Source organism: Salvelinus namaycush, chromosome 22 (genome assembly GCF_016432855.1).
Source record: "Salvelinus namaycush isolate Seneca chromosome 22, SaNama_1.0, whole genome shotgun sequence".
Taxonomy (NCBI): Eukaryota; Metazoa; Chordata; class Actinopteri; order Salmoniformes; family Salmonidae; genus Salvelinus; species Salvelinus namaycush.
In genome coordinates, this window is record NC_052328.1 from 26,455,896 (window position 1) to 26,467,939 (window position 12,044).

Sequence of the window (12,044 nt, forward strand, 5' to 3'; positions counted from 1 at the left end):
CTCTTTCAGTCTCAACAAAGCAGTGACAGTCTCCAATGAGTGGGAGGGCCACTTTACATTTCACACCAACGAGCCACAGAAAAAGAGAGCGAGAGAGAGAACGTTGGGGGAGAAAGAGAGGGGGAAGAGAGAGAAGAGCAAGAGATATGGGAAAGAAAGAGAAGGTGGAGAGCGAGAGAGACGCGAGAGAGATAGAGAGATGGAGAGAGATAGAGAACGAGATGAGAGAAGAGAGATGGGGGGAGAGAGATAGATGAGAGAGGGATGGATGGAGAGAGGGATGGAGAGGTAGAGCTGTCATATGCTCATATGAGAGGTTATCAAAAGGCCAGTGAGTCTGATCAAATCTCCCTTTGCCTTGTTTCACAACTGGCACAGTGCCTCTCAAACAGCCCTTTACAGCCTTCAGATAGCTCCACAATGCACAGCTCAAACAGTGGCTGAGGGACAAATGCCTGCCAGAAATGGTTCTGGTTCAGAGGTAGAGGGTTTAATAAGTGGCTACTTTCAAGCTGTGCACCTGCCCATGCTCATATGTGCTGGTGTTGGAATCTGCCTCAGTTAGGGGGGGACTATTATCTCAGGGAATGATAGCACAGGACTGAAGGATATACGGAATGTACATAATACACTTTTCACATTCTACATTTTTACAGACGATTACAGATGTCATTACAAATCCATTGAAATATGGCTCAAAACACATGGCTCAAAACTGTGTTGCGACATCTCGCAACAACTTCTTTTGGTTATTGTATAGTCTCCATTATTTGAAACGGATTTTCATGACACCAATCTGCTTGGTAAACAAACACACATCACTTTAACAGCAGCTGCCACAATTTCCATCCCCAAACACAGTTATTTGCAACTAGCTAATCAGGAAGAAATGTAGCTGCAGTCAGGGAATTGCTAGGATCTAAAGCATGGTAAATTGGATGTTTGCAATAAAACCAGGCTGTGTTAATTTTATTTTCAATAGAGCTGATTGAAGAAGGAGGTGGACTGTGGGGACATCGTTGTTGACTAAGACACAGAGGTCTTCCTTCAGTATCCGTGTGTATGTGTGTGAGTGAACTCACACACACGCACAAACACAAGTGTGTGCGTGCAAACACATGCACATGCATGCACTCGCACACATAAACAGAAACACATACACACAGACTAAATTCACACACACTAAAATGCTGCCAGCAGACACTATTGGCACTTCCAGCTTTAGCATCAGTACGACAGCTACAAAATTCCTCATCAAGTTCAGCCGGACCCAGAACATGATTATCATAACTATCACGAGACACCATGTAGACGCCAAGCTGAATGAGAGGCAGGCTGTTCTAACTAATGAGAAATGAGGACAGAGGGCCCTCTACAGATGCTTTAGTCTAGTGTGGGAGAGCTATGATCTGCACTTCAAATGGAATCTCGGTTAACCCAGAACTAAAGTCTTTCCTAATTGGTCAGATGCTCAGTTAAGTTCTGGGTCCATGCATGTTAAGAGAAGAGATTTAACAAGGAGCGAAACGAGGAGCTCCACCCCCTCTTTGCAAGTGTAGGGGCCCAAGGCCCCCCCCTTGCTAAAATTCGAAAGATTTGTCCAAATAACCAGTGACGACAAACCCAGGCACTGGAACCAATGCTGCTGAACTCACGCATCCCTTTGTACAATGACAGACCTATGGCACCATTTATGTTTATGTAGTTTGTCCACGAGACATTACTGTCAACGTGTTCCCACTCTGACTATACACTTGTTGAGTGTGCAGGCTTGTGCGAGACCTCTAGAACAGTGGTCCCCAAATGTTTTTATAGTCCCGTACCATTTCAAAACATTCAACCTCCAGCTGCGTACCCCCTCTAGCACCAGGGTCAGCGCACTCTCAAATGTTGTTTTTTGCCATCATTGTAAGCCTGCCACACACACACTATACGATACATTTATTAAAACATAAGAATGAGGGTGAGTTTGTCACAACCCGGCTCGTGGGAAGTGACAAAGAGCTCTTATAGGACCAGGACACAAATAATAATCAATAATTTTGCTCTTTATTTAGCCATCTTACGTATAAAACCTTATTTGTTCATCAAAAATTGTGAATAACTCACCACAGGTTAATGAGAAGGGTGTGCTTGAAAGGATGCACATAACTCTGCAATGTTGGGTTGTATTGGAGAGTCTCAGTCTTAAATCATTTCCCACACAGTCTGTGCCTGTATTTAGTTTTCATGCTAGTGAGGGCCGAGAATCCACTCTCACATAGGTACGTGGTTGCAAAGGGCATCAGTGTCTTAACAGCCGATTTGCCAATGCAAGAAACTCTGAGCGCAGCCCAATCCAGAAATCTGGCAGTGGCTTCTGATTAAATTAAATTTTCACAGAACCGCTTGTTGCAATTTCGATGAGGCTCTCTTGTTCAGATATCGTTAAGTGGACTGGAGGCAGGGCATGAAAGGGATAACGAATCCAGTTGTTTGTGTCCGTATAAATGTATTGTTTGAAAATGTGGAGGAAAAAATGTATAAATGTGAATCACATTTTTATTTGGCGTACCCCCGACGTTATTACGCATACCACAGTTTGGGAATAGCTGCTCTAGAAGAAGGAAATGAACATGTAATATCAGTACCTTCACTGTATTTAGAGACACATTTGTAAAACAATAAACATAACAGCAGTTGTGGCTTAACTTTGATAGAAACCAACATCAACCATGGGAAGGCATTTCAGACACCAGCCAATCATCACCATCAATCACCATGACAACAAGGATCAGATTGCTACCTCTGAATGTGTAAAAGGATATTATTACATAAAGTGAGCCTTGAGCACTTTGGTAGAAGAAAATAAATGAAACCGGCACAAACACACAAATAAAACTGGTGTGGGCCAGGTTATGGTTCCAGGGAGACGTCTGTGCCATGTCCCTTAGAGCGCTAGGCACCATGTCTCGGGCTTCTTTGAAGATTGACTTTGGCGTGCTGGCGGCGGGCGTTTCAAATCCTGGCGAAGCTAGGGACCTTCAGGCTAATCTACCGTCAGATGATAAAAGCGGTCACCTGTGCAGAGCTGATAGTGTGAGTCATTAACGCACAGTGTGCCTGTAAACATTACGACTGTGTTTGGGGATACACTGATTTACTGTCCCTGTCTCTTTATATGGCAGTTACTCCAACTTCTGTGTCCTCATTGGCCTATACCCCAATACACTGACCGTTTTAATAACTATCACTCATGCGGCTTGTAACAAAATCAAATTAACACAAAGTCGGCTCTGTTTATTGAAATTGTATGTATAATCTGATAATTCTAAAGAAAAACCATGATTTATGGGTAAATAAAACTGTGATCCTGATCAGCATATGGTAGACTGGCTAACATGGTGGTATGATACAGTTTCCTGTATGAAAGGGTAAACCTTGGGTTTAACTAAATGGGCTCTGATAAATCCATCCCTAAATGGAAAGAAACCTGTCCTACCAGATGGTCTTTCTGTCATGATTTTTTAAATACAACATTGAAGGAGGTTGGTCAGACTTTGACATCATCCTCCCTCCGTACGAGTGCTGTGGTGGCATGCAGAACAGCCGTCAGCCTGTCTGAGTGCTGCTGACGTTTGGGGGCTGGGCGTTGGTTTGTTTACACTGAAGCTGTCCGGGGGAGCCAATGCGGGGCCACATTAAACCCTTCTCCATTATTAATGGCTGCCAAATATGGGGCAAGGGTGATTTGGTGCTCACTGGCTTAGACAACATAATCTGTCCAACAGGAGATTGTGGTCTGTGTTGCACAGTGTGAGGGGTCTATAGTTGGTACCAACTACCAAGTACTGTAGGCCTTCAGAGTCACTGACAGCTATTGAAATAACTCTCATGACATTTATTCTCCCTCAAAACATTAGGTGACTGTTACACTACTGCCAGAAAATATAATAACTTTATCAATTAGATTATCAAACATCTAAATGACTATATTTGTTTACTGGGAGCAACTTCATCTATTATAAATGTATATAATTGCTTTCAAATCTGGCTAATTTGAGAATATCAGGGAAAGTTAAAGAAAAACAAATAACCCTAAAACATTGAATTGAATCAAATTTCTGGTCATTATGGAATGTTTTTGCAGCTCATACAGCTGACTATCTTTAAACCTTTTTTGTTTCATTTCTTTTCAGTCATTGATGCATTATGTGAACTGCTTTATGCAAAGAAATACGACCGTCTAATTTAAGATAAGGAACATAACGGGAAATTGGTGCAATTATCATACAGATGCCAAAAGGTCAGAAGTGGACAGCCTTAACAAGTCTCTCACCTAATATTACACACAATCACACACACACACAGTTTAATTAATGCCCACAAAATTCATGTTGCTCTTTTGAGGACGACAGCGGTTAAACTAAATTACAGGAATAAATCTGCATTTAATCAGAGAATTGGGCAACATCTGTCTGTGGTTTGGATTAGCAGTTAGGAGATTGGAGTGGAGACTAGAGGGGGATGGAAGGTATTCTCAGAGGGAAGCTGGTGAGAGACATATGCACCACTTCTATACTCTCCAATCTGACTCAGCCCAATACATATTTTAGCAGTCTGAACATTTTAGGGGTAAATATGAGCCAATGCAAATGTAAAGAAGACATTTACTGTACAGCTGCTTAAGAGAAGGAGAAATAAAGAGTGGGTATCAGACAACCAAATATGAATAGAACATAGGAGAGCGACGCATACATTTGACAATTAAATGAGAAGACCATTATCTATTCCTTTGTTTGTTTATTTATCAATTGTGAGAAGAGGAGCAAACTTAATGAGGTTAGTTGTCAAAATACAGCTTTTTCACGGTCTACAGAGGGGCAACCCTATTAGGGGAATCAAAGACGCCTGTACAAGCCGTCTTGGGCATCTTCATTAGAATTTCAAAGTAGTTTTGATTGTTTGATCTCATATCCAAAAAGTATTGTTGGAAACGTAATTAGCATAAGCCTAGCTGTAAATGTATTTTCCACTCTGCTGCTTGTGATCCATAATTAACTCTGAAGAGATCCCATTTTCACCTTCTCTACAAGAATCCCCCCAAGAGTTTACCCTTAGGAGATGTGCTAACAAATGATATGCGCCTCTGTGAATACAATATAATTGTCAGTACAATGGAATTAAGTCAAATAATGAGACATTGGCCTTTATCGTATTACTGTATAGTTGGGACTTGATCTATGCCCCCTATCATCTCTGTAATCCATTAGAAGATCACATATATAGATAAAACTGCATCCTTTATTGTTGAAAATAAAATGACAGAAACCTAGAGCACATGTGGTTTACATGTAAGTTTGCAAACCAGTCCCCTAATCATCACAGAGGACGATTCCCCCATGGGCATGTACAGTATAATTTAGAATATCATTTTGGGGGGGGGGGGGGGGGGGGGTTTCACTTATATAACCCTGGACCCCTCGTTTACAACCCATGATATACTAATATACTAAAATATACTAACAATCTTAAAGAGAAATGAAAACATTGAAAAATAATAATGGCTGTTATTAATTAGGCCCATTTGGTCCTATTGACCCCAAGCATCCGAGGCACCTAGTATCAGCAATATATATTATACCTAATATCTGTAACAATATATATTGTATTATATATAATATTTATTATCTGTAATAACATATTACATTATATCTAATATTTATTATCTGTAATAACATATTACATTATATCTCATATTTATTAGCATCCAACTCCATTCATTTATATTGTGAATTTTCCCCTTGATGGTGCAGGGTAAGTGATGGAGGAAATGGTTCAGAAGACTCCTACATATCTAATCAAAGTTACGAGCTGCCAGCACTGACAACAGACAATGGCGTTTCACTGTTTCTGACTGTGTGTGTGTGTGTGTGTGTGTGTGTCTGTGTGTGTGTGAGAAAGACACAAAGACACAAACACACAAAAACAAGTCAACACTCCATTCCCCTATTGACCACAGGCACACAGGTGCTAGAATGGTTATCACACTACCTTTACATAACATCTTTTTGACAGAAATGTTTTTCTTCATTTCACTACATGCCTCTCTGTTTCCACCCTGTTCATAAAACTGGGCTCCAACCCTCTGTAATATATGGGATGTAGTAAAATAACTAATACAGCTGGCTGTGTGTGATGTCAGTGCCACTGGACTCTAACCCATGGGTGACCTGCCATGTTAATGCTGAGTGTTGGCCTTCACAGAGAGGGGAGTGAGACACAGTGAATGCAGCATTAGAGCTCTTCTGTGATTTGGGACTCTTCCTCATTAATAATGTAGACGTGTCCACAAGCAAGTGTGCTCTCACTGGGGAACAGGGCTAAACAAATACATGGAGAGCTGGGTAAGAGGAGACTTTACAGTACACTGCAGATATCACCACCATTCATACTGGCATAAAGCTCTGTGTTATGGATTCATATCTGCTGCATAAGTACAAACAGGAGTGCAATACATGTACAGGGGCTGTATTTTATACTCCCAGTGGCCATCCAAACCACACACACACACACACACTTCTACAACAGTAGATACAACAGAAAACTTGTTTCACACAGTATAACACAACTTCCTACAGTAGGTCTAATCCAAACGTGGCAGAGAACTTTGAAGGACTTGACTAAATCAATAGCGGTCCCACTACAGTGGCAAGAAAAAGTATGTGAACCCTTTGTAAATACCTGGATTACTGCATAAATTGGTCATAAAATTTGATCTGATCTTCATCTAGGTCAACACAATAGACAAACACAGCTCTCTAAAACTAATAACTCAAACAATTTTACGTGTTCATATCTTTATTGAACACACCGTGTAAACATTCACAGTGCAGCGTGGGAAAAGTATGTCAAAACTTGGATTTAATAACTGCTTGACCCTCATTTGGCAGCAATAACCTGAATCAAACGGTTTCTGTAGTTGCGGATCAGACCTGCACAACAGTCAGGAGGAATTTTGGACCATTCCTCTTTACAAAACTGTTTCAGTTCAGCAATATTCTTGGCATGCCTGGTGTGAATTGCTCTCCTGAGGTCATACCACAGCATCTTAATCGGGTTGAGGTCAGGACTCTGACTGGGCCACTCCAGAAGGCGTATTTTCTTCTGTTGAAGCCATTCTGTTGTTGATTTACTTCTGTGTTTTGGGTCGTTGTCCTGTTGCATCACCCAAATTGCGCTTCAATTGGCGGACAGATAGCCTTACATTCTCCTGCAAAATGTCTTGATAAACTTGGGAATTCATTTTTCCATCGATGATAGCAAGCTGTCCAGGTCCTGAGGCAGCAAAGCAGCCCCAAACCATGATGCTCCCTCCACCATACAGTTGGGATGAGGTTTTGATGTTGGTGTGCTGTGCCTTTTTTCTCCACACATAGTGTTGTGTGTTCCTTCCAAACAACTCAACTTTAGTTTAATCTGTCCACAGAATATGTTGCCAGAAGCGCTGTGGAACATCCAGGTGCACTTTTACAAACTTCAGAAGTGCAGCAATATTTTTGGGGGACTGCAGTGGCTTCTTCCGTGGTGTCCTCCCATGAACACCATTCTTGTTTAGTGTTTTACATATTGTAGACACGTCAACAGAGATGTTAGCATGTTCCAGAGATTTCTGTAAGTCTTTAGCTGACACTCTAGGATTCTTCTTAACCTCATTGAGCATTCTACGCTGTGCTCTTGCAGTCATCTTTGCAGTACGGCCACTCCTAGGGAGAGTAGCAACAGGGCTGAACTTTCTCCATTTATAGACAATTTGTCTTACCGTGGACTGATGAACATCAAGGCTTTTAGAGATACTTTTGTAACCCTTTCCAGCTTTATGCAAGTCAACAATTCTTAATCTTAGATCTTTTGAGATCTCTTTTTCAGGCAATGCTTCTTGTGAATAGAGAGTTTTTTATAGGGCAAGGCAGCTCTAACCAACATCTCCAACCCCCCCCAAAAAAAAAAAAAAAAAAAAAAAAAAAAAAAACATCTCCAATCTCATCTCATTGATTGGACTCCAGGTTAGCTGACTCCTGACTCCAATTAGCTTTTGGAAAAGTCATTAGCCTTGGGGTTCACATACTTTTTCCAACCTACACTGTGAATGTTTAAATGATATATTCAGTATAGACACGAAAAATACAATAATTTGTGTGTTATTAGTTTAAGCACACTATGTCTATTGTTGTGACTTAGATGAAGATCAGATCAAATTTGATGACCAATTTATGCATAAATCCAGGAAATTCCAAAGGGTTCACTTACTTTTTCTTGCCACTGTATATAAAACTCATCTGATAATCTGAAACATAAAATACTTTAAAAATGGTCTAATATGATGCAAACATTTTGATCAAAGGGCCAAGACAGGGACAAGACAGGCGGGAATATTCTCCTCTGTGATATTAAAACCATTACATATCTGAACGCTTGGAGAACCCATCTCCAAAGCACATATTTGATGAAGAGAAAAGTGCCAACTGTGGCAGCCTTGGCAGAGGAGGAACAAAGCCACCAGTGTTTAACTATCAGAGTCCCCTGTGAAATCTCAATGGATACCACAGAAAGCACGAGCACGTTCCCATCTCAATTAAATCCACGCTGCTGTTCGTATTGATTTTAAAAGCCTAATGATGACTCGTTTAAGTTGCACATTTGTATGCGTGTGTTTATGGTACTGTTTCGCAGCCTGTGAAAAAAACCCAAAGTAAAACAAGAGAAAGCATGAACACGATGTGGCATCTGTTCTTTAAGTGATATATCACTCTATTCCACTTCATTTAGCATCACTCCATCAGAGTTAATTGGTTCATGAGGAGCAGTAATTAAGGGGGAATGGCCTTGTTTATTGCTGCGCTCCGTTCATTAAGGAGTGAGCCGTGTTTGCAGAGCGGGTGACATTAACACACCCTTCAGAACAGCCAAGGGTCAAGTAGCTGACTTGGCACTTGTTCCCACTACATAGCTCAGCCACAAAATTGTCTATATCGTAAAAAGTCATGAAAACAAAAAATGGTTTTAATTTAAGGTTAGGCATCAGGTTAACAGTGTGGTTAAGGTTGCCTAGTCACTTTATCCCTGCCTACAGTATATGTCTAAACAGTGCATTTGGAAAGTATATTTTTACATTGTTACGTTACAGCCTTATTCTAAAACGGATGAAATTCATGTTTTTCCCTCATCACACATTACCCCATAATGACAAAGCAAAAAGAGCTTTTTAGAAATTGTTGCAAATGTATGTATATATATTTCAAAAAATGAAATATCACATTTACATAAGTATTCAGACCCTTTACTCAGTACTTTGTTGAAGCACCGTTGGCAGCGATTACAGCCTCGAGTCTTCTTGGGCATGACGCTACAAGCTTGGCACACCTGTATTTGGGGAGTTTGTCCCATTCTTCTCTGCAGATCCTCTCAAGCTCTGTCAGGTTGGATGGGGAGCCTCGCTGCACAGCTATTTTCAGGTCTCTCCAGAGAGGTTCAATCAGGTTCAAGTCCGGGCTCTGGCTGGGCCACTCAAGGACATTCTCATAAACGCTTAGGGTCGTTGTCCTGTTGGAAGGTGAACCTTCGCCCCAGTCTGAGGTCCTGAGCGCTGTGGAGCAGGTTTTCATCAAGGATCTCTGTACTTTGCTCCATTCATCTCCCTCGATCCTGACTAGTCTCCCAGTCCCTGCCGCTGAAAAACATTCCCACAGCATGATGCTGCCACCACCATGCTTCACCCTAGGGATGGTGCCAGGTTCCCACCAGACGTGACGCTTGGCATTCAGGCCAAAGAGTTTGATCTTGGTTTCATCAGACCAGAGAACCTTGTTTCTAATGGTCTAAGAGTCTTTAGGTGCCTTTTGGCAAACTCCAAGTGAGCTGTCATGTGCCTTTTACAGAGGAGCGCCTTCCGTCTGGCTACACTACCATAAAGGCCTGATTGGTGGAGTGCTGCAGAGATGGTTGTCCTTCTGGAAAGTTCTCCCATCTCCATAGAGGAACTCTAGTGACCAGCAAGAGTCTTGGTGGTTCCAAACTTCTTCCATTTAAGAATGATGGAGGCCACTGTGTTCTTGGGGACCTTCAATGCTGCAGACATGTTTTGGTACCCTTCCCCAGATCTGTGCCTTGACACAATCCTGTCTCGGAGCTCTACGGACAGTTCCTTCCACCTCATGGTTTGTTTATTGCATTGACATGCACTGTCAACTGTGGGACCTTATATAGAAAGGTGTGTGCCTTTCCAAATCATGTCCAATCAATTGAATTTACCACAAGTGGACTCCAATCAAGTGATAGAAACATCTCAATGATGATCGATGGAAACAGGATGCACCTGAGCTCAATTTGAGTCTCATAGCAAAGGGTCTGAATACTTATGTAAATAAGGTATTTCTGTTTTCTATTTTTAACACATTTGCAAACATTTCTAAAACCCTGTTTTCGCTTTGTCATTATGGGGTATTGTGTGTAGATTGATGATGAAAAACATTTATTTAATACATTTCAGAATAAGGCTGTAACCTAACAAAATGTGGAAAAAGTCAAGGGGTCTGAATACTTTCCCAATGCACAGTATCTACCTCAATTACATCGTACCCCTGCACATCGACTCAGTACTGCTATCCCATGTATATAACCATGTTATCATTACTCAGTGTATTTATTCCTTGTTATTATTTTGAAATGTATATTATTTCTCTCTACAGCTGTTGTTTACAAAGCATGTAACAAATACAATTTGATTTTGATTTGATTTCTGACTTTGTGGCTGTGACGACCCTTGGCACTGGAGGGGGAAATGGGACTTTGCCTGCAGGTGAAACTACTAGTGAACTGCACACATTGGGTATGGTACAGAATGTAATGGGGGGAGTACTACCATTACAAAAACATTCTGTAGTCGACCCTCAGTCAGTTTCATTGAGGAGCTGGCCTGTTCACTTGTCCATGAAAAGGTGAAGAGAGAATTTTGTCAATATTTCTAAAGCTGCCAAATATGCATATACTGTACCTGAAAGTCTTACCAATTATCACTATTCAAGATACATTGACACACACCGAGAGAGACACAGAGACAGAGAGAAAGAGATACACACAGAGTCTGAGTTGGTGAGAATAGAGCACCCTCTCGTTTGCGTCAGTTTGAATCTGGTGTTGTATGGTGTGCTCCACGTATGGGCCGCATTCCAGGCAGACTACATTTCAGTTGCCCACCAGATCTCCCAACACCCAACTACACCATAAGATTTAGTAATCTGATACCTGTCTGCTCAGTTGATGTGGCACTTAAATACTGGTAGATGTGCACAGTGCAACTGAAAAGTAATCTGCCTGGAACACCACCATGGTTTCCAACAATTACGACAGCTGAGGAGATTGACATATGACCTACCTCTCTCCTCCTGGACGCCCAGCACGTCTGTTTGACCTTCCACACCACCGCCGCCACCAGCAAAAGGGACAGGAAACAGCTGCAGGAGGACAACAGGACAACCAATCAATCAATCAAACAATTAGTTAATCATCCATTATGTTACCCATTCATTCTACTATTTTACAATCAACCCTAGCATTTTAATATTTCCTAATTCATAGAATTGGTATGATGTCACAAGAAGGGTCAGGGGCCATTTTCATGGTCTACCATGTGGGGTTATCACCTGTATTTAGCGGTCACATGACCAATCTGGTAACGCTTTCTAATAACGTTCAGTAATAACCATTTATAAGGCATTTATAAATAGTTTGATCACCATTTATTAATTAGTATTCCTACGTGTAAATGTTAGGAAGCGCTATATATAGACAGTTATTCACACAAGTTAAAAATGATTTCTAAATTATTTACAAAATTATTTATAAAGGTGTCCTTTTAAACCATTTACAATTCACTTTTTGCAGTACCTGATCTAAAGTAAGCCTTATTCATACTTAAGAAATAATTTATAAATGCTTTAAATGGCCAGTGTAATCATCTCCCGGAATTACTTTGTCAATGGTTTAAATGGCCAGTGTAATCATCT

General features: G+C 41.0%; 1 protein-coding gene across 2 annotated transcripts in view; it reads right to left on the reverse strand.

Annotated features, from left to right (window-relative positions):
- Positions 1-12,044, reverse strand: part of LOC120017702 (attractin-like protein 1) — a 314,009-nt gene that overhangs the window by 99,350 nt on the left and 202,615 nt on the right. For both annotated transcript variants that reach the window (XM_038960633.1, XM_038960634.1), the window contains one exon: positions 11,414-11,492. In XM_038960633.1, coding sequence (XP_038816561.1) covers positions 11,414-11,492 — 79 coding nt within the window. The remainder of the gene's footprint in view (positions 1-11,413; positions 11,493-12,044) is intronic.